This window comes from Carcharodon carcharias, chromosome 10 (assembly GCF_017639515.1).
Source record: "Carcharodon carcharias isolate sCarCar2 chromosome 10, sCarCar2.pri, whole genome shotgun sequence".
Taxonomy (NCBI): domain Eukaryota; kingdom Metazoa; phylum Chordata; class Chondrichthyes; order Lamniformes; family Lamnidae; genus Carcharodon; species Carcharodon carcharias.
This window is the reverse complement of record NC_054476.1, coordinates 127,895,894-127,919,563: the sequence shown is the minus strand read 5'-3', so window position 1 is coordinate 127,919,563 and position 23,670 is coordinate 127,895,894. Positions and strand designations below refer to the sequence as shown.

The 23,670-nt window shown below is 41.0% G+C and overlaps 1 protein-coding gene across 14 annotated transcripts in view; it reads right to left on the bottom strand.

Moving 5' to 3' along the window:
- Positions 1-23,670, bottom strand: part of mtmr4 (myotubularin related protein 4) — a 199,489-nt gene that overhangs the window by 67,807 nt on the left and 108,012 nt on the right. For 10 of the 14 annotated variants that reach the window (XR_005944217.1, XM_041197614.1, XM_041197619.1 and 7 more), the window contains 4 exons: positions 20,797-20,829; positions 19,076-19,158; positions 11,045-11,211; positions 10,593-10,689 (listed from right to left, as the gene is read on the bottom strand). Coding sequence is in view for 13 of the 14 variants with exons in the window: in XM_041197614.1 (XP_041053548.1) it covers positions 10,593-10,689; positions 11,045-11,211; positions 19,076-19,158; positions 20,797-20,829 (380 nt within the window). In the remaining variant the exon portion in view is untranslated. The remainder of the gene's footprint in view (positions 1-10,592; positions 10,690-11,044; positions 11,212-19,075; positions 19,159-20,796; positions 20,830-23,670) is intronic. The other 4 variants (XM_041197617.1, XM_041197623.1, XM_041197624.1 and 1 more) reach the window with 1 other exon arrangement.

Here is a 23,670-nt window from a genome sequence, read left to right as displayed (position 1 = left end):
CAATATTATGGACAATAGGCTGTATCCTTCAAATTGGCAGAAGAATTTAAGTCTTTAATAGGATGAATATCTAACAATACCTCCTTGTGGGCTAACACAATAGATGGAGATGAAACTGATCAATGCAAAATAGAGGCTTTAGAATTCCAGCCTTTTATATCATTGATCCCATCAGCCAACAGACTTTCATACAATCCACAGTTTTCTAAATATTTACATTCAATTCCCCCATTCACTAACATCTCCTCTGTTCCTTTTTTGGTCTTTAGCAATGCTCTGATACAGAATCACAAACCATCACTTATGAGTCTGCAAGTTCAATCATAACACATTATGTACTGACCTTAATGGTCTCATCCTTCAAACATTTAGATTTAATGGGATATTCCAGCATTAAACATCATTGAAAAGAATACTAGTGTGCAAAGCTCCCAAATAAACAAAACAATTGCACTGCAAGTTGAAGAACCAATTTGAAATCCAGCCTTTCAACACATTATAGATTAACGCATAATTACACTAATGACTCCAGATTTCAGTAGAGAGTGGGCTTAATTTTTGAACTCATTGCATTCAATCATCTCTGGATTTAGTGGGTTTTAAACACAGCCTCACTGCATGCAGCAGGGCAGAAATACACGCACCAAAGGTATTTCTGTCATGAACAATGTTCCTTTTAAGGACTGACGTAAAGGCAGTAACATTGAAACATGCACCTGGGAAATGCAAAGTACTGAAGATTTGGATAGATCCTTCACAAAGCCCCTGTTCCTTCTTTATCTTGCTTCATCTTGAGGTTTTAGAAAATGTAGCATATGTACATCTCCCATCTACTGCTGCACCAAGAATCTTAATTTCTCAATACCATGAGAACATGTACAACAGGTGGACAAAGAGAAAGGGGTGAAAGTAAATGGAACAAGGTGGGTAAATATGACTGACTATTTGCAAACACCAACATGACTGGGTGGGCCAGACAGCCTGTTTCCATGTTGTAATTTCTATGCATGAGTAGCTTAAAACAAATTGGTTGGTGCATCTGCAGCTCTGTAGGAATTTTCTTGCACGTCAGATGATAAAACTATAGAGAGTAACTAGATACCTAAAACAAGAACAAGATACTTAAAGTTTATCCAGCTGTTGCTAAGGGCTCAAATATGTGGTGGAAGATGTAACAGAGTGCAACAGAGTCAGAACTCCCTCAGAATAGCTCAAGAATTAAGAGCTCCAGGTAAAGGATAGTCTGAGTAGCACTCTGCAAACAGGAAGATGTGATGTGCAAGGTTCTACTGCAAATATGCCACATAAACCTCTTACAAGACTACAAAATATAGTATGCAACAGCTAGCTCGAATTAAAACAGAATTAAAACTTATGCATTTTTTGAACAGCATCCAGTCACACCTGCACGATGCCTTGACATGATGGCTATGGCACCATCCAGTCTTTCACTTATGCCAAATTAAGGAGAAAGAAATGGATTTTATTGTATGCTTCCAAACAGAAAAGAGCAGAGTGACTATGCACAGATAAATAAGCACAAAGGCATTATAAAGATACAATATAACCAGGCTAATTCAGGATCATCGCGCAAAGATACTACACGGCCAAAGCAAGAAGGGGCCATAATATACATACATATTGCACAACTGAAGGCTGTGCATAAATACCACAGATCCAGAGATTTTAGAGTAGAAAAAAAATCACTGTACAGATATTGCTAGAGGAGAGCAGACCAGAGCAAAGTCATTTTTCTACCGACACTGTGCAGCTAAAAGATGGGGCTAATGCATCTAGAGAAAGGAGAAGTCACTGTAAACAGATATTGTAGCAATACAATATTTATTCATTAAGATAAAGCCACTGTAGAACATACAAGAGGTAACTATCACTAGGGCTTGCACCTTTCTAACATGACTGCTTCTAAAGGTGTATGCCATATCCATTTCTACAGCTGTACAGTATTTATGTTGTAACATACTTCCACATCTGTACAGCATTTATGCACTACAAATTCTCCTTTACCTCTGTGCCGAGTGATCTCTACTACATCTGCAGTCTACGTTTTATTTTTACTGATGTCTTTTATATATTACATTTTACTTTCATGCTAGTTAATGTAAAACTTAATTACTTGGATCTGTCTATGAATATCTGTCAAATTGCACTGTGTAAAACGTTGCCATATTCACACACTTCAACAATTATCAATCTGAAGTAACCACTACAAGGTTAGCTGAAGGTAGCCACTTGATCCAAGTTTCAGAATATAATAGCCAATGAGTAACATTGCTTTTCTTATGAAGGCTTTTTCCTCTATTTGCTTTAACACAAGTTCAGTGACCTATGGCAATTGCATTGGCTTGTCTGGTATTTCAGAAATACGTATATGCAATATCATTAGTGTACAAGAGCACCATGAAATGTGCACACTGTTGCAGAATCTTCTCTTGCTGGCAAGTGAGATACTCTTGAAATGATCTGACTTTGCAAAACAGAGTTATTTACAGGTGGCTTGTTTGCAGAGCTAAGAAGTACTACCTCATTCGTGCATTGAGTACTCCTTCTAATTCCCCCTTTACTTTATTTAGTGACATCCAATTTGCAATAAATAGTTAATGCTAAAATGTATGTTCATGTAATGTATAATCAGCAATGTGGTTGAGAGATCATGCTGTCATCCAGAGATTTAATGAATGCCAAGTGATCCAAGACCACAGTATTAGAATTGTTACAGTGCAGAAAGAGGCCATTTGGCCCATTCTGTTTGCACCAGCTCTCCAAATGAGAAATTCACTTAGCAAATTTTCAATGCTGCTACTTAAAAATCATCATTCATCCAAAAGTATGGAAAAAATATATTTACAATTTCAGGACATTCCAAAGTGCTTTACTGCAATTGTAATACTTTTGAAGTGTAGTCTCTGTTGTGATGTAGGATATATGGCAACCAATTTATGCATAGCGAGGTCCACAATTAACAATGTGATAATGGTGAGATAACCTATATTATTGATGTTCATTGAGCGATGAATATTGGCTAGGAACCAGGGATAACTCCCATGCTCTTCTCTTAAGCAGTCCCAAGGAATCATTTTACTTCTTCTTAAGCAGAAGACAGGGCTTCAGTTAAAGCTTTATCCAAACAGAACAGCACTCTCAGTACTGCACTGGACTGTCAGCCAAGATATTGTGCTCAAGTCTCTTGATTGGGACTTGGAGCTCACATCCTCTGAATTAGAAGCCACAGCTGATACCTTAAAAAGAAGCAAGTAGGATGGGAGGGTCTTGGACAATCTCAAGGATATCAACTCACTAACGAATATTTTGAAAACAAACATTTTGGATCAATCTTTCCAAATAAGAGTTGATGTATTTGGTTAAGCATCACTTGGAATATTGTATCCCATTTTCGTCTCTTCACATGGCAAATGATATTGAGGTTTTGGAAAGGGTGCAGAAGAGGGCCTCTAAAGTAATTCCCAGCACAAAAACTGGGGCTATACGCTTTAGAAAAGCATAGACTTTTAAGATGGATTTTGTGAAATATTTGCATTCATGTAACCAAAGGGTCATAAGATCATAAGAAATAAGAGTAGCAGCTCATTCAGCCCATCAAGTCTGCTCCACCATTCAATAAGATCATGGCTGATCCGATTGTGGATTAACTCCACTTTCCTATCTGCCCCTCATGACCCTTGACTCTCTTGTAAATCAAAAATCTGAATATACTCAAGGCTGAGTTAGACAATGACCCAGCTCCCACTGCTCTCTGTGGAAGAGAATTCCAAAGACTAATGACTCTCAGAAATTCCTTCTCATCCCTGTCTTGAATGGCAGACTCCTTATTTTTAAACTTTACCCCATAGTTCTAGATTTCCCCACAAGGGGAAATATCCTCTCAACATCTACGCTGCCAAGCTCCCTCAGAATTTTTTTGTAACATAGGAGCAAGAATAGGCCATTCAGCCCTTTGAGTCTGTTTCCCCATTCAGCAAGATCAAAGCTGATCTGGTTGTGCTCTCAGCTCCACTTTCATGTCTGTCGCCACACCCCGCATCCCCCCACCCCCCCACACCCCAAGCCCTTTGCTCCTTTGTCTAACTGAAATCTATCCAACTCTGCCTTGAATAAATTCAAAGACCCAGCCTCCACTACTTTCTGGGGAAGAACATTCCACACACCAAGACCCTTTGGTGGTGGTGGTGGTGGCGGGGGGGAGGTGTCATAACTTTATGTGATTCATATGCCAGGACATCTAGATCCCACTAGGCTATGTTTATGTTTCAATAAGATCACCACTCATTCAAATGTGTATAGGTCGAACCCGCTCAACATTTCCTCATAAAACAACCCCTTCATTCTAGGAATAAGCCTCGTGAACCTTCTGCAAGTGCTTCCAATACAAGTGTATCCTTCCTTAAGTAAGGATACCAAACTGTACACAGTACTCTATCAGTGCCCTGTACAGTTGTAGCAAGACTTCCCCTACTTCTGTATCCCATCCCCCTTTAAGTAAAGGCCAACATTCCATTTTCCTTCCTAGTTACTTGCTGTACCTGTATGCTAACTTTATGTGATTTATGTATAAGGACACTCAGATCCCTCTTTACCGCAACAATTGGGGTAGTTATACGTGTGTTCAGGCCACGTGTGGACTCCTGCAATGATTTGTATCATGAGTGCTTCTCTTCATGATATAGTCAAGGATTTGGCAGCAGGGGTTCATTCCTTAAATTTGCTAATGACCCAGGGTCTGCAGAGGAGTTAGGACATTGGATAAAATAAAATCTGCAGTGACGGTTCTTCCGGGGAGTGCAGCCAGAGCCCAGCTGCACAAGGTGGGAGGAGAAAGAAAGGAAGAGCAAAAGTGGTAGAAGACTCAATAGTGAGGAGTACAGACAGGCTTTTCTGCGGCTGCAGACATGACTCCAGGATGGTGTGTTGCCTCCTTGGGGCCAGGGTCAAGGATGTCACTGAACGGCTGTAGGGCATTCTAAAGGGGAAGGGCGAACAGTCAGAGATCGTGGTTCACTTTGATATCAATGACCTAAGTAGAAAGACGGATGAGGTCCTGCAACAAGAATTTAGGGAGCTAGGTAGCGGGGATGGGGGTTGGGGGTTTAAACTAATTTGACAGGGGCTGGGATACGGAGAGGAGGTATAGCAGGGGGTGATGCACAGACAAATACAGAAGAAAAACCAAGTCAGTCTGGAAGGCAGAGCGTATATAGTCAAGTTAAGGCACAAGGGAGCATGGCAAGGCTGAATGGCATTTATTTTCATGCAAGGAGTCTTGCGAATAAGGCAGATGAGTTGAGGGTTGATTAACCCATGGGGATGTGATGTCATTTCTATCATGGAGACAAGGTTGAGGGAGGGGCTGGACTGGCAGCTCAATATTCCAGGGTATAGAATCTTCAGGGGAGGCAGGTTGGTTGGTTGGGGGGGGGGGGGGGGTGGTGGTGGTTTGTAAAAGAGGAAGTGGGGCCACAATATTGATCAAAGAGTCAATTACTGCAATAAGGTGGAATGATATCTTAGAAGGTTCTTCAAATAAGGCCATATGGGTAGAATTTAAAAACAAAAAAGGGGAAATCACATTGCTGGGAGTGTAATATAGACCCCAAACAGTCAGGGAGAGATAGAAGGGCAGATATGCAGGCAAATCTCAGGGAAGTGTAAAAATAAAAGGGTAATAATAGTAAGGGATTTCAACTTCCCCAATATTAACTGAGATAGACAAAATATGAAAGGCTTAGGGGGGCAGAATTCTTAAAATGTATCCGGGAGAGTTTTTGAAGCCAGCATGTAGAAAGTCCTATGAGAGAGGTGGCAATGCTGGGCTTAATTTTAGGGAACGAAGGAGGGCAAGTGGTAAAAGTCTCAGTGGGGGAGCATTTTAGTGATAGTGACCATAACTCAGTAAGATTTAAGGTAGTTGTGGAAAAGAACAAAGATGGACCAGAAATAAAGGTTCTGAATTGGGGGGAAGGTTGATTTTAATATGATAAGACAGGATCTGGCCAAAGTGGACTGGCAGCAGCTACTTGTAGGAAAATCTATATCAGAGCAGTGGGAGCCATTCAAAAAGGAAATAGTGAGGGTGCAGAGCCAACATGTTCCCACAAAGGTGACGGGTGGGACCAACAAGTTCAGAGAACCCTGGATGTTGAGGAATGTAGAGGATTGGATAAGGAAAAAAAAAATGAAGCTTAAGGTAGATACTGAGTGCTCAAAACAGCGGATGCTTTAGAGGAGTATAGAAAGTACAGGGGGTTACTTAAAAAAGAAATTAGGAGAGCGAAGAGGGGGCATGAAAAAACACAGGCAGGTAAAATAAAGAAAAATCCAAAGGCGTTTTATAATTATATTAGGGGCAAGGGAATAACCAGGGAAAGAGTAGGCCCATTAGGGACCAAAGTGGCAATTTTTGTGAGGAGCCAGAAGATGTAGGTCAGGTTTTAAATGCATCTGCGTTCACGATAGAGAAGGACAATATAGGTACAGAAATCAGGGAGGGGAACTGTGATATACATCATCAAATTAGCATTGAGAGGGAGGAGATATTAGCGGGCTTAAAAGTGGATAAATCCCCAGATGAGATGTATTCCAGGCTGCTATAGTAGGCAAGGGAGGGGATTGCAGGGACCCTGACATTAATTTTCAAATCCTCTCTGGCCACAGGAGAGGTGCCAGAGAACTGGAGGACAGCTAATGTGGTCCCATTATTCAAGAAGGATGGTGGGGATAAACCAGGCAACTGTAGGCCAGTGAGTAGGAAAACTTCTGGAAAAAAATCTGAGGGACAGACTTAATCTCCATTTGGAGAGACAAGGATTAATCAAGGATAGTCAGCATGGCTTTGTCAGGGGGAGATCGTGTCTAACAAATTTGACTGAATTTTTCAAGGAGGTGACTAGGTGTGTAGACGAGGGTAGTGCAGTTGATGTAGGGCAATTTGGCAAATTAGATCCAAAATTGGCTTAGTGGTAGGTGGAGGGTGATGGTCGAAGGTTGTTTTTGTGACTGGAAGCCTGTGTCCAGTGGCATGCCATACCGCAGGGTTCGGCGCTGGGCTCTTGCTGTTTGTAGTGTACATTAATGATCTAGACGTGAATGTAGGAGGTATAATCACTAAGTTTGCAGCTCACATGAAAATTGGTGGTGCGGTAAATAGTGGGGAGGAAAGCCTTAGACTACAGGATGACATAGATGGGCTGGTCAGATGGGCAGAACAGTGGCAAATGGAATTTACTCCTGAAAAATGTGAGGTGGTGCATTTTGCGAGGACTAACAAGGCAAGGGAGTACACGATGAATGGTAGGACACTAGGAAGTACAGAGGATCAGTGGGACCTATATTAGTCAAAGCACTAAATACAAGAGCAGGGGGGTTATGATGGAGCTGTATAAAATGTCAGTTAGGTCACATCTGGAATACTGTGTGCAATTCTGGTTACCACACTATAGGAAGAATGTGATTGCACTAGAGAGGGTGCAGAGGAGATTCACCAGGAGGTTGCCCGGGCTGGAGCATTTCAGCCATGAAGAGATACTAGATAAGCTGGGGTTGTTTTCCTTAGAGCAGAAAAGGCTGAGGGGGAACCTGATTGAAGTGAACAAAATTATGAGGGGCATAGATAGGGTAGATAGGAAGAAATTTTCCCCCTTAGTGGAGGGGTCAATAACCAGGGGACATAGATTTAAGGTAAGGGGCAGGAGGTTTAGAGGGATTTGAGGAAATTTTTTTTCACCCAGAGGGTGAGGGGTCTCTGGGACTCACTGTCTGAAAGGGCCTCTTTCCATGCTGCAAAATTCTATGACTCTAATCTAGATAGATGGAGTCCTGTTTGGCAGATGTCTGTCAAGGTGCATAAATACGGAGAGTTACATCGAGGTCATGGCAACTCAAAACTCAAGGCACACGTACGCAATTCAGGATTTTCACTTAAGGCTATAGAACAGGAAAGAGATCTGGGGATTTAGTTCTCGAAACACAGAATGTCAATGAAGGAGATAGAGAGACATCTATAACCAAAATAGTTAAATACATAACTAGAAATACAACACTTTCCCTATACAAGGTCTTCTTCTAAAATCTTAGATGGAATCTTAGGATATACCACATAGAGTCACAGTAAGAGAAGTGATGGGGGGAAGTTTATCATGACATACAGCATTGAAACCATGCCAGGTCAGTATCAGAGCCAGAGCACAAAGGAAAGGTACTGGAGGTGGATGTAGCAGCTGACAATGTCAAAAGCAACAGAGGGAATGAGGAAGGGAAGAACAAAAAAAATCACAGCCATGTCTGAATGGCATAATTTGTGACTTTGAGGAAAGGAGTCTTGGCGTTTGGAGGGTTGTTTACGAAAAACTTTTGGAAACTAAGTTGCTGGACAACGGTACACTTCAGGACAGTGAAGAGAGAAATTTGAGACACAGGTACAAGGGATTTTTTTTGAGGATAGATGATGATAATGCTGGTTTTGAAGGAAAGAAAGACAATGGTGGAGAATATAGGGTTGATGACATCAGTAGGGTCATGGCTCTCACAACTAATAAGGGTGGCCCCTCATTCAAGGTGATTGTTTCCATTGGCATAATACTGGCCAGGACACAGGGGTAACTTCTCTGCGTCTTCTCTGAATTAGTGGAATGGAATCCTTTACATCAACTTGAAAGAGTAGTAGGGATTTGGGTGATGAAAGTGGAGGTAAGATAGATTGAGTGGAAGATGGTGAACAAGAGAAGGCTGGTGTTTTAAAGTGTACTCTTGAGGAGGTTGTGGGCCATCTGTTTTCAGAACAAAGGCAATAAATGAGACTAAAGGGATATGGGATGGATAAGACATATTTTAGACGGTGACAGACTTGAGTTCTCAAAGATATGCGTAACAACAAAATCAAGGGGGTGGGGTCAAGGTTTGAGGGGTGGGAGTCAAACAGATTGTCTCATTATTGGAGATTTTTAACTATTCTCCAGGAAAGGGATGTTAGGATTAGTTTACATGATGACCTGCAATCAAGTTAAATTAAGTTCACATGAGGCTGTCAGAAACCAGTACTATGATCATATATGTCAGATTAGTTTAATTAATAGGGATCATTCACCAGGTTTTACAGCTACATCCGTGATGCCAAAATGGTTTTGTGTCACTGAGCAAAGCAGGGGGTCTCAGCTAACCAGGCAATGTAGATGCCATGGCTCTCACAACTATTGAGGATGGCCCCTCATTCATGATGATAGTTTTCATTGTCAATTCAGCATAAATACTACTGGCCAGGACACCAGCAGGGCAATGTCTCTGTCTTCTTCAAATTAGTGGGATGGGATCCTTTTTATCAACCTGAGAGAGCAGACAGGGCCTCGGTTTAATTTTGTGACAGAAAGACCATGTCTATGACAGTGTAGCACTCCCTCAGTACTGTATTGCAGTGTCAGCCTAGATGTTTGTGCTTAAGTTTCTGGTGTGGGACTTAAATCCACAACATTTTAACTTGGAGAACAGGGAGCTTGAGAAAACAAGGAGAGCAAGTCAGTCAGGAAAGGGATTTTCATTTAAGTAGTTGAGGTCAGGGTGACAGAGAACAAGTTGTTATTCTAAACAGAGATAGAAAGGGTAGGTAGGAGAAGATTTTGATGACGTAATAATCTTGAAGACTGAGAAGGCAACAGGCTAAGAATCTCAAAGGGTGGGAAGTGAATGAAATGGAAAAACAGGTAATAAAGTGAGAAGGGATTGGAGATTAGTCATAGTGACAAACTGATCAATGGATGTGGTGGATTATAAAGCCAGGCAAGGAAAGGATTCAAAGTCACTAAGCCAGGTGACTGTCAGGTCCCGAATGTTGTGGCTTTCCTTCAGTGCAAGGTCACGGATAGAGTCTTTTTTTTGTAATTTGCATAGAGGTTTTGCAGGGTGATGTGATGGGGGAGGCTGGCTGTCCACTGCAGGGGGTACCATTAAGGGAAACTCACTAGGGACCTGAACAGGAAAGAAAAATGGATGGGGAGGAGATTAGATAAATTTACTTCAAAGAACAAGACAGCTGAAGAAACAACAACTGAGGGAATAAAGCAAATTGGGTGACTTCTCAATAGCATGTGATACGAGTCAGTTTGAGGTCTGTGGAGGGAAAAGCATCTAATGGGAAGTTGAGGGTGATGGGATTCAGGATTGGGGAATTGGGTGAGCAAAGAACAATTTACTTGGCAGTGACGGAGGATGAAAGATGTTGACAAGTGGAAGATGTGAAAAATAGTGAAGGGAGAAAAGAAAATTGGGTAGAGAAGCTCAATTCCTAGCAGTATTCAATAGGTGTATAAGTGGACCAGAGCAATAGAATTTAGGGGAGGTTAAGACTGTTGTGATGGGTGTAATCTGCTACATAATTCGCTACGTAATCCTACCCCACAATCCTGCAGTGCAGTGTATCTGTCCTGTGATCTTGCAAGCTCGAGTGGCCCAGCCACTATGCTGGCCTCTCAAGTATTTAGCTCTTTCATATGCTAATCAGCGTGCATGTCACATAGCAGTCCAAATAATCATTTTCACATCTTGTAGTTTAGACATTAGAAATCACTCACTTATAATTGCTGTTAACTTCACTGACTCTCCAAACATTTTGCAGATCAAAATGCATTCTCTCTACTTCCATTTCAAACCGATGGCAGACATGATCTCCTGAAGAAACAGAAGAGGAGCTAACAATTAGGTTTAATTATAATAGAATATAGCAAACAAATATTTAAAGACTTTAGTTACTTTGGCATTTTTGATTTTCTTTGGTTCCATTAATTGTTGTTGTTCATAGTTTCCTTCGTTAGCCAGGATAGTAGAACAAGAGAAACCATGCAACCCACCCCATTTAGCAAAGGTAATCTACTCAACATGATACCAGGGATACAAGAATGATTCTTAAATGGCATTTAAAGAACTGCCAAAATTAAACATCATTCACCAGTATGTCATAGACTGCCCCCACCACTCCACTCATCTGGCATTTCCTCCCTGACCCACCATTCATCACTCCACTCACCTGGGCGACAGAGGTGGACATGCTGATCTTCCTCATCCGCACAGATTCCCAGGCACCAGGCATGATAGGCAAAGGCAAACAAATCCTCCAGTCTGGTCGGGTGGGCAATCACTTTGTTTAATCTCTTCAACCATTCCTGACATTGCTTAAATGTAGAAAAATGACACCTGTGGAACAGCAAGAGTTTAGAAAATAAAGCACAACCAACAGTAAATTACCTATATACTGAACAATGCAAATGACCAGATCTTTGTGAATATTCTTAGTCATCCCTTTCCATTAAAACCCCAATATTTATTATTAATTTGGAAAAACACTCAAGACATGATCATCTTAATTAGACATCACCGTTCAGTTGTAAATCAAAATAATAGAGAATAAGAACAAATACAGCGGTGTCCTCTTTTCAGAATCATTGCTTGTAGGGATAAGGATATAGTGCTGAAATTGAACTTGCAAACCCATTTACATCAGTTCTTATTTTCCATTAGTTATATATATCAGTACAAGTTGTTAGTTTTGAACGCTACAGGTTAGTTTCACCAGGTGTATTATGCTGCACACTACAGTATGTCACACGGTGCTGCCCACAAAACAGGTGGGTCAAACATAACAGAATGGATAGAGTAAACAGAGCAATGCAAAAATATGATGAATGATTGCTAGGGTCCCCAAGGGCTGTATGTGCGCCTCTGATTAACAATTGGAAACTTAGCCCTACATGACTGTCTGATATTGAGCAATAGCTTATGAATATAAAACTGTATGGTTCCAGTTGGGTAGGGATTGGCTGCATCATGGTCTGTTACAACACGTTAGGTAGATTAGCCAGTTGGTCTTTAAATGTTTGATATGTCGGGCTGTTCATTTGAAAGTCAGATGAGACATTTGCACTATGATCTCTTAGTGATGTGTGATTTAATCTACGACAGCTAGCACATACTTGTCGGGTTAACCAGAAAGATTAGTGTATCCAGACATCCACAAAATGGGAGACCATATATAACAGCTGACTCTTCAATACCAAGCTATTTTACTTGGATGGAATGCTTTAGATGCACAACCCATCACCACCCAAATACCTATTTATCAGCTTCAGGCAAATTGCAGCTTTTTACTTAGTTATTATTTACAAGAAATCAAAATCTTGTGAACCAATGAAATAACCCACAAAGTATTTGAGAGAATACATTACCTCTGAGGCCCCATATTCAGGAGACCTACCACTCTCAACTTCAACAATTTTACCTTCTACTTAGTATTATCCACAAAATAGTGATTTCTGACTATAGCTACAGACACTGCAGTGGTCAGTTAAATGCAGGTTGACTCTTTATGCACAATCTTTATCCATATAAGTTCATCTGAACTAGACTCCATTGCTAAAGTTGAACATAGGTTATGGGTATGAGACATTCGGGAAGGACAGGAAGCTGGGAAAAGGTGTTGGGGTAGCTCTGTTAATTGAAGAGGGCATTAGTACTGTAATGAGTGATGACCTTAGTTCTAAAGATCAAGACATATCAGTTTGGGTGGAACTATGAAACAGTAAGGGGCAGAAAATATCGGTGGGAGTTGTTTACAGGCCACCAAAGGAAGGGTAATATAAATCACAGTATAAATCAGGAAATTAGAGGTACGTGTAACAAGGGTAATACAATAATCATGGGAGATTTCCATCTAAATATAGACTGGATAAACCTAATTGGTACTAATGTTGTGGAGGACAAATTCTTGGAAAGTATGCAAGATCGTTTTCTAGACCAGTATGTTCCAACTAGGGAATTGGTTATTTTAGATCTAGTATTATACAATGAAAAAGGGCTAATTAAAAATCTTGTTGTAAAAGAGCCTTTAGGAAAGAGTGGCCATAATATGATAGCATTTTATATCAAGTTTGAAAGTGATGTAGTTCAATCAGAAACTAGGGTCTTAAATCTAAGTAGAGAAGCTATGAAAGTAAGAGGGGAAAATCGGCTATAGTGGATTGGGAAACTACATTAAAAGATATGACAGTAGACAGGCAATGGCTAACATTTAAAGAACTGTTAGGATCCTAGCAGATTACAGTTAGGATTACTACCAGACAAGCCTGATCCCAGGGTGGAACCCAGCTTGATTGATCCTAACTTTAATTTTTTGTTTAGATATGTGGAAAGTGGTTACTGAACAGTCACAGAAGTCAGCTGATAAACAAAAAAAAATTTATTCAACAAGATGAACTATATGACAATAGTCCTTCATCCACAACCATAAATTTACAGATAGATACAGATCTGTAAGGGTAACACAAGTTACAAAAGCTAACTTATACCCTAATGTTCACAGTAAGTATACTGTCCATGTAAACCACTAAATGACCTGTGGTCAGACACAGCACACTCTGAAACCAAGTGACAGATGCCACCTCAACCAGATGGTATGGATTTCTCCACAACTCCCCCCAGACGCTTGTTACACAGTGTGCCAACCAGTCACACTGAACTCTGTCTTTCACACGTAGGTTTCCAATCTCCACTCTCCAAGTACTCGCTTTGGAATTTTCTCCCAAACTGATGATTTCTCAGTTCAGTAAGACTGGTTGGCTCATGCGAGGGTACACCTCCAGGGCTTTGAACTCTCATTGTGACATTCCTCTCCCCTGGGTCACCATGTGCATTCAAGCTTTCTTCCACGCACTCACTCTCACTGACTCAGCCATCAACAGTATACCTTTTTTGCACACGCCCTTGGCAAAGTGTTACAGGGCTTCAGTTGCTTCTTTGGAGCTTCTGGCTTTTCACTTTAAATCTGCTTCCTGCAGCTTTTCTTCTTGAAGCTTGGAGCCTTCCTCTGCTTCTCACTCAGCTGGACCTTTTCGAGGTTCTTGTCCTTCCTTTGACTATAAGGTCTTCTTGGGACTTTCGCTTTAGTTCCTGTCTCACTCCTTGGCCTTGGGGCCTTTCTTCTTTGGCTTGGGACTTGCTATCCATTCCTTTTCATGTCCTGCCTGTTCTTGCACCTTCTTCCAACTGCACTCAAACTGCTGTTTTTTCTGTGCGTTGTGTGTGGATGAGTCTCCCTCTCTGGACCTGTTGCTAGACAACAGCACCATTTTTTCTACTCTTGTGTTTGCTCTAACTTCTCTCCAAGAGTCGTAAAACTCATTAGAAATGCAGGCACCTTTTAGAGTGAAACTAAAACTCAATTTGACTTTTTCTTAACACACAAATACAAATCAAACTTAAACTTTAAAGCTAAAAATTATTCCTAATACCCACAAATACAATTATAACTTACTTAAACTGTCTCTATTTCCTAACAGAACTAATACATAGTTTACAACAAAAATACATTCCTTTAATGCTCAAAACCACACGTGTTCTAACCGTGGCTAACAAAAGAAGTAAAAGATTGTATTAGATCAAAGGAAGAGGGGCATAAAACTATCAAAAGAAAAATGGTAAGCCTAAGGATTGGGAGCATTTTAGAATTCTGCAAAGGAGAGCTAAGAAAGGGAAAATAGAATGAGAGTAAACTAGCGAGAAACATAAAAATGTAAAAGCATCTCTAGGTATGCAAAAAGGAAAATATTAGAAAAACAAATGTGGGTTCATTACAAGCAAAGTCAGGACAATTTATAACGGGGAATCAGAAAATGGCAGAGAAACTAAACAAATACTTCATGCCTGTCTTCATGGAGGAAAATACTAAAAACCACCTAGAAATAATGGAGAATCAAGGGACTGCAAGATGTTATTAGAAGAAAGTACTAGATAAAGTAATGGGATTTAAAGTAGATAAGTACCCTGGGCCTGGTGATCTACATCCAGAGTAGTGAAAGAGGTGGCTGTAGAAATAGTAGATGCATTGGTCATCTTTCAAAATTCTATAGACTCTGGAATGGTTCCTGCAGATTGGAAAGCGGCAAACGTAACCCCACTATTTAAGAAAGGAGGGAAAGAGAAAAGCAGAACTATAGACCTGTTAGTCTGACATCAGTTGTAGAGAAAATGCTACAGCATATAATAAAGGATGTGATAACAAGATACTTAGAAAATAATGGTAGGATTGGGCAGAGTCAACATCGATTTGAGGGAAATCCTGTTTAGCAAATCTGTTGGGAGTTTTTTGAGGATGCAACTAGGAAAATAGATATGGGGGAACCGGTCGATGTGGTATATTTAGATTTTCAGAAAGCTTTTGACAAGATCCCACACGAGGTTCATAAACAAAATTAGAGCATATGGGATTGGGGGCAATATACTGGAATGGATTGAGAATTGGTTAATGGACAGAAAACAGAGTAGGAATAAATGGGTCAGTTTCATTTTGGCAGGCTGTGGCTAGTGAGGTACTACAAGGATCAGTGTTTGGGCTCTAGCTATTCACAATCTCGATCAATGATTTTGATGTGGGGATTAAATGTAATATTTCCCAGTTTACAGATGACACAAAACTAGATGGAAGTGAGAGTTGTGAGAAGGATGCAAAGACGATTCAAGGGGATTTAGAGCAGCTAAGAGAGTGGACAAAAAAATTGGCAGATGGAATATAATGTGGAGAAATGTGAAGTATTTCTTAAATGGTGAGAGGCTGGGAACTGGTGAACTTCAAAGGGACTTGGGTGTCCTTGTTCATGAGTCACTGAAAGTTAACATGCAGGTACAGCAAGCAATTAAGGTGGCAAATGGTACGTGGGCCTTTATTATAAGAGGATTTGATTATAGGAGTAAAGATGTCTTACTGCAATTATATAGAGCCTTCGTGAGACCACACCAGGAGTATTGTGTACAGTTTTGGTCTCCTTACCCAAGGAAAGATATACATGCCAGAGATGGAGTGCAATGAAGGTTCACCAAATTAATTCCTGGGATGGAGGGATTGTCCTATGAGGAAAGATTAAATAAACTGGACCTTTAGTCTATGGAGTTTAGAAGAATGAAAAGTAATCTCATTTACTCATGCCAAATTCTTACAGAGTTCGACAGGGTATTTGCAGGAAGGATGTTTCCCCTGGCTGGGATATCTAGAATCAGGGGGCGCAGTCTGAGAATAAGGGGAAGGCCATTTAGGACTGAGCTGAGGAGTGATTTCTTCACTCAGAGGATGCTAAATCTTTGGAATTCTCTGCCCAAGGGGGCTGTGGAGACTCAGTCATTGAGCGTGTTCAAGACTGAGAATGATAGATTTCTACACATTAAAAACATCAAGGAATAGGGGATATTGCACGAAAATGGTGTTGAAGTAGATCATCAGCCATGCTCTCACTGAATGGTGGAGCAGGCTTGAAGGGCCGAATGGCTTACTCCAGCTACTATTTCTTAAGTTTTTAAATTTTCCCAAAGAACTTTGCTGCATTAGTAAACACTGTAAATGTAAGACGTGCAGACATATCCACTAAATAGTCACTTAAATTATCTGATAATGTTTTTTAAGCACTAAATTCCAACTTTACTATATTGCTTTTGTTTCTTGATTGAAATTATTGGATCAGGATCAGTTTTTTTATAGTACAAAAACTGATTGAGAAGTACAGCCTACTGATGACCCAATTAAGATGTGTGTTAAGTGATGTTCAAACAAGGAGGTTCAACCAAAGATGTTCAAGCAAGGTTTGAGGGAACTCTTGGAATCAAAGCTCTTCTCCCTTTTGGTGTGAAGAAGCAACAAAGTCAAAACAAAAATGCAGATGTCCCTGGTTTCAAGGACCATGATTATGCAAAGAATTCTTCAAGTCTAATTATAGCTCCTTCTGTCCATCTACTTAAAATGCATGAAAAACAAATGGAAAGAGACACTCAATGTTTTGAAAAGAGTCCATGTCACCTCACCCAAAATGATAGTGGCCTCTGCAGCGTCATTATGAGGTAGCACAGTCATTATGCTGCACCTGGATGTTGCATTATCCTGTCAGCTGAACGGATGCATTTGATTCTATGTGCGTGTATTTACAAGTGAAGGAAGATGTAGCACAGAAACATGTCACTGCTCATCAATGAAACTGAAAGTGATGGGGTAAGGCTGAACTATGCAACACACTTGATCCCTTTCTCAAAATCATCTTATATTCTCCATTAAAAAAGAGACACATATCAGGGGTACAGAGGACAACTAACCAAGAAATCTTTGATCTGCACACCATTGTGAAATTGATGCTAATCAGTTTCATTGTGATATAGCTGGTGTGATTTTAAAAGTGCTTATTTAAATGAGAGTCTCTGTTGCAGGAAGACATCTTGCCTACATCTGCATTTATTTCTTGCTGCCAGAAAGGGAGAGTTCATCAGGCCTCTTTAACCAGTTCACCTACACAATACTGAGAGCTTTCACTGACTGGGAAAAGCTTCATTCTGGAAACTGGCCAAGGATTAGATGCCTTTCAATTCAAAATATGGTCAAATTACTGCCAGGTGTTGGGAATTATGACAAGGGTACAATAGAAAGTAAGGTATATTGAAAAACTACATTCAGGGAAATGTTCAATTTTTTCACCTCTGCACATTTTCATACACAATTATTTCCCCCAAAGTTATCAAAACTCAAGGGAATAAAATCAGGGGTAAACTGGTAAGATGTTGAATGCAATGATTAATTTTTGTACATCATCATTTGCAGGTAAGCATAGGCTATGCAAAATCAAGATTTTTCTCTGTGGACCAACTCAGATCCTGGAAACAGAAATTCAAAAGGCAAAAATTGGATCCACTGATGCTAGGCCTTCTACTTCAGAATGTAAAACACATCGCTTCCCATGTACCCTAAAGAAAATTAGATTCCTACAACACTGAAGCAAGCCAGCTTCAGAACACTATTTCTTCCACTTAACTGATATATGTCCCATTGTCTGTTATCTGTATTAATGTCAAGTAGAAAAAGCTTTAAAAACATAAACATTTATCAACACAACAAAACTTTCTGCTTTCAAGAAATGCTTACTACCTGCACACAAGTTCAAATCAATCGATGGGAGCTTTTCGAGACAAGCTGGGCAGAGTGTTTATTGCAGTATATACTCCTGGTGCATCTGCATGCACCTTATTACCTCTCTTCTCAAAAATACCCAAATTACACCTCATTACTCACCTTCTCCACATTCCCATTTTTATCAGATGCATCATGTTCATACCTCAATAGCATCCCACACACAATTCCATCTGTCTGGAATCCTGCACTGTTTACTGAGACTGGGTTTTGTTTTCAGAGTGAGAGCTCAGGGGGAGGATTTTTCCCTTGTCGGGTGGGCTTGGTGGGGGCGGTCGGGAAGCCAACCACCGCCCGCGATCGGGGCAGGATCGCGATTTCACACTGGCAGGACAACTGAGGCCCGCCCAGTGTGAAACTTGAGCGGCAGCGCTCAGCACTGCCTATGTTTTGGTGGGATGGGGTGGGGGGAAAGAGAGGAGGGTGAGCGCAACCTTCATGCACTGCCTCAGGGAGATGAACATTTTTCAAAATAAAAGATAAAGATTTAAAAAATGTTATAAAACATTTCTCCTGAGCAGGAACATGTTATAAATTAAATATAAAAATTATTTCATTTTTATTTGCTGTTGAAAACCTCATCCCGCCCATGGATGAGGTTTTCTAAAAAATGCAAAGGCCACCTGACCTTTTCACGTGTCCACCAACTGTAAGGTTGGATGGGCAGCGAAAAATTTGTTTCAATTACCTTTTAAATGGCCTTAATAGACCTTTTAATTGTCAGCAGGCGCGCTGCCAACTCCTGCACGCGCCCACCAACCGAAATATCGTGCAAGTGGCAATGACATCAGGACAGTTGCCCAATGTCATTACGCATCATTTTACGCTCGGTCGGGTCCGGCACATGCTCGCCCAAGCTAAAATTTCTCCCACAGGACTATAATGTCATGGGCTTGAATTGTACAGACACAGTTAGAGATGTAACCTGGAATAGAGTTTGAGTTCAGAATTCTGAATGTACAAAGCCTTGTGAAGGTCTGATAGGCTGGTCAGGCTAGCTTCACGTTCATTTTTAAAGCTCTGGCACTGCTATCTAAGTTCCATATCAATGAATGTGACACAACATACCTGACCACCTTGGAATCTTTGCATACGATGTGAAGCTGGAACATGTCCCGACTCTCAACAGCTTCAATAAGCCGTACAGGCACCTGTAACAACAAGACGAATGTACTTCAGTCACCAGAGAAACAAGCTCTGCTAAGAAACATCACTTCAAATAGCAGCCTTAAAACATAACGATATAGAAATACTACAGTAACGAATATTACTGCATTTGCACAGCGGTACATCAAATAAGCTGGACTCATTTGGTTCAGTTTGGCAGTATAGTCCTTATAGTAAGCCCACATGGAACACATTCCAAATGATCTGTCAAGTGAATACTGAACTTTCTATAAACTGCTGACAATGCTAACTCATTTATATAACTGTAAAGTTTGAACCAAATTAAGCTACAATTCAGCTCCAGTTTCCCAGCATCATTGCTGTGTTTCTAAATCCACCAAATTTTCCAAGAGTCCACCTTTTCAGGTATGAATACAAATTCCCAATTATTTCTCTCCACCAATTGTCAATAGACAATTATAGCCACCAAAAAACTGCTTGCTGACTGGAGTCCTTTGGTTTCTTACAGAGTTGCCATTAGGATGGTAATTTCCTTGGCTTCTCCAACAAGGTGAGAAGGCTTTTTGCATTGGGATAGGTAAGAAGATTGACAACATTTAAAGGTGATAAAACTTCCAAATTCTGCAGAACGCTTCAAACAGACTGCAATAACAGGGACACGATAGAAAGAAGCCAAGTCTCACGTCAGTCAGATTTTATTTGTGCTCCACGGGGAAATCATCACAAGACTTTCGACATGAGCTCTAGTCAACTGAACACTGCAACTTCATGCAATTAAAATTAGAAAATGCATAGCAAATCTAAGAAAGGGCTTTTACAAAAATGCTAAACCTGTCTTTTTCAGATGTTGACAGTACTTCCAAAGTATCTGTTTTATTTGCGATTTCCACATTTCAAGTTTTTCCTGTCGTCTGTGTAGGAATTTGTTTCTTTCTTTTACAACATAGTTAATAATGGCACTTCTGAAGCCAACAAGATCATGTCCACTCATGATTGACAACCAAGCATGAAACTGACTGTGTTCTAATTATCTTAAGAAACGCCATTAAGCCAAGCACCAATATTGAAAGTGAATTAATGCGCAGCACGTGGATTCATGCAGGTTAGGCTGACACTCTTAATGCTGTGGTGCTCTACATTTTCCTGGGTTTTCTGCAAATATTTGGTAATAAAACTTGATTGCTGCTCTGATTCCTAATGGTCATCTTTATCCAAAGCTCTGCTCAACAGCTCCAGGTACACATCAGGATCTGACCATTCCTAATGGCTACCCATTGCATGTGTTACATCTACTGAGTATCAGCAAACTGCCTAATTAGTACCAACCTTCAAGTATGCAAACATAAGAATGTGAGGGAATGAAGCTAAGAGGAAATTGGTGGAAGCACTGAGTTCCTGTTTATACATTTACTAAAGCAGCATCTTTTTGACGCATCTATCTGTTGCCCATATGGGGATGAGGATAAAGATGTGCACACTTGAAGTTTCTTTAAGTTGCATTGGACACACTTTATTCCTGTCTATGTACTCTGCTATTACATAGCATTGTAATGGAACCTTAAAGCCTATGTCTTTGACCAAGACTGTATGCACACAAGCTGTGTTGGATACACCGTTGTATGTGTAACCAGCAGTGAAGTACACACACACACAGTACTTACTGAGATGTCACCGTCCACACCCTGCAGAAAGGTCTAAAACAGAACAAAAGGAAAGAGAAGGGGAAAATGAAATCAAAATAATAAATGTGAGAAAGGCAGGAACCTTATACACTGAAAATACTTGCTATGTTCTAAAGTCAAGACACACCAGGCAATACTGAACCGAACTAGAGCAAGCTAAAGATACTGCATGCCAACCAGTATGCACTACTTGGTGCCAGGTCTACTTTACACCACCCTCAACCATATTATAGAACCCAAAGACTGCATGCCAGCATGTGCCTAATGCAGCAGAAGGGGGAAGATAATAGTAATGCTGCTCCCTTTTATTTCAGTAAATAATTAATTCTCTTTTTTATGGCTGTAAAATACATCTAAAGTATTGATATAGCTATTATGACTTAAACATCATTCATGCTCTTTAAGAAAGAACTTGCATTTATAGGAACAGAGGAGGAGTAGGCCATTCAGACTATCGAGACTGCTCCACCATTCAATACGATCATGGCTGATCATCCTCTTCAATGCTTTTTTCCCCCACATCCCTTTTGTCATTGGTATTCAGAAATCTGTCAATCTCTGTTTTAAACATACTGAATGACTGAGCTTCCACAGCCCTCTGGGGTAGAGAATTCCAAAGATTCACAACCCACTGAGCAAAAGAAAATTCTCCTCATCTTGTTCCTAAGTGGCTTCCCTCTTATTTTCAAATTGTGCCCCCTGGTTCTAGACTCCCCAACCAGGGGAAACATCTTACCTGCATTTACACTGACTACCCTTCGAGTATTTATTAGCAGCTTTCATGATCTCAGATGTGCCAAAGCACTTTACAGCTGATTAAGTATTTTTGAATCGTGGCCACTGTTGGAACGTAGGAAACAAGGTAGTCAATTTGCACATAGCAAGCTCACAAAAACGGCTCTGAAATAAGTGACCAGAACCGTCTTAAGTGATGTTTGAGTGATAAGCTTTGACCAGGATACAAGAACTCAGCTGCTTTTCTTTCCAGAGTGCTATGGGATCTTCTATGTCATGACAGTTTAACATCTATACCAAAAAAGTAGCACTTTAGATAGTGCAGCATTCCCTCATCACTGCATTGTATAAAGTTTTGCTATTATCTCTGCTCAAGATCACTCCAAGATCATCTCACTAATGAAATCTATCTCCTGCTCTTTGAACACTATTCCTAATACACTACTGACCACTCGTTTTGCTTCTTAGCCCACAGTCAGCAGTGTGATGGAATAGTCTCCACCTACCTGGATGAGTGCAGCTCCAACAACTCTCAAGATGCTCGACAATATGCAGGACAAAGCAGCCCACTTGACTGACACCAACATTCACTTCTTTGACCATCAACACACAGGGCAGCAGTGTGTGTAGCATCTTTAAAAAAATTTCCATCATTCATGGGATGTGGGCTTCACTGGATAGGCCAGCATTTATTGCTCATCCCTAATTGCCCTTGAGAAGGCGATGGTGAGCTGCCATCTTGAACCGCTGAACATGTTGTGTAGGTACACCCACGGTGCTGTTAGGGAGGGAGTTCCAGGGTTTTGACCCAGTGACTGCGAAGGAACGGCGATATGTTTCGAAGTCAGGATGGTGTGTGGCTTGGAGGAGAGTTTCCAGGTAGTGGTGTTCCCATTTGTTTGCTGCACTTACCCTTCTTGATGGTGGTATTGGATTGGAAGGTGCTGTCTAAGGAGCCTTAGTGAGCTCCTGCAGTGCAACTTGTAGATGATATACACTGCTCTCACTGTGCGTCGGTGGTGGGGCAGTGAATGTTTGTGGATGGGGTGGTAGTCAAATGGGCTGCTTTGTCCTGGATGGTGTCAAGCTTCTTGAGTGTTGTTGCAGCTGCATTCATCCAGGCAAGTGAAGAGTATTCCATCACACTCCTGATTGTGCCTTGTAGGGGGTGGACAGGCTTTCAGGAGTCAGGAGGTGAGTTACTCGTCGCAGGATTCCTAGCCTCTGACCTGCTCTTGTGGGGCCACAATATTTATACGGATGGTCCAGTTCAGTTTATGGTCAATGGTAGCCCCCCAAGATGTTGATAGTTGGGGATTCAGCGATGGTAATACAATGAACGTCAAGGGTCGATGGTTAGATTCTATCTTGTTGGAGATGGTCATTGCCTAGCACTTGTGTGGCACGAACCTTCCTTGCCACTTGTCAGCCCCTGATATTGTCCAAATCTTCCTGCATTTATACATGGACTGCTGCAGTATCTGAAGAGTCACAAATGGTGAACATTGTACAATCATCAGTTAACATCCCGACTTCTAAATTACGATGGAAGGCAAGTCATTGATGAAGCAGCTGAAGATGGTTGGACCTAGGACACTATCCTCAGGAACTCCCTCAATGCTGTCCTGGAACTGAGATCATTGACCTCCAACAACCACAACCATCTTCCTTTGTGCTAGGTATGACTCCAACCAATGGAGAGTTTTCTCCCTGATTCCCATTGACTCCAGTTTTGCTTGGGGTCATTGATGCCAAACTTGGTCAAATGCCTGCCTTGATGTCAAGGACAATCACTCTCATCTCACCTCGTGAGTTCAGCTCTTTTGTTCATATTTCAACCAAGGTTGTAATGAGGTTAGGAGCTGAGTGATCCGGGCAGAACCCAAGCTGAGTGTCAGTGAACAGTATACAAAATGCACTGCAGCAACTTTCCAAGCCTCCTTCCAAGCCCATGATTTCTACCACCTAGAGGGGCAAGGGCAGCAGATGCATGGGAACACCACAACTTGCAAGTTCCCTTCCAGGCCACAGACCATCCTAACTTGGAACTATATGGCCATTCCTTCAGTCGCTGGATCAAAATCCTGCAACGCCCTTCCAAACAGCAATGTGAGCGTA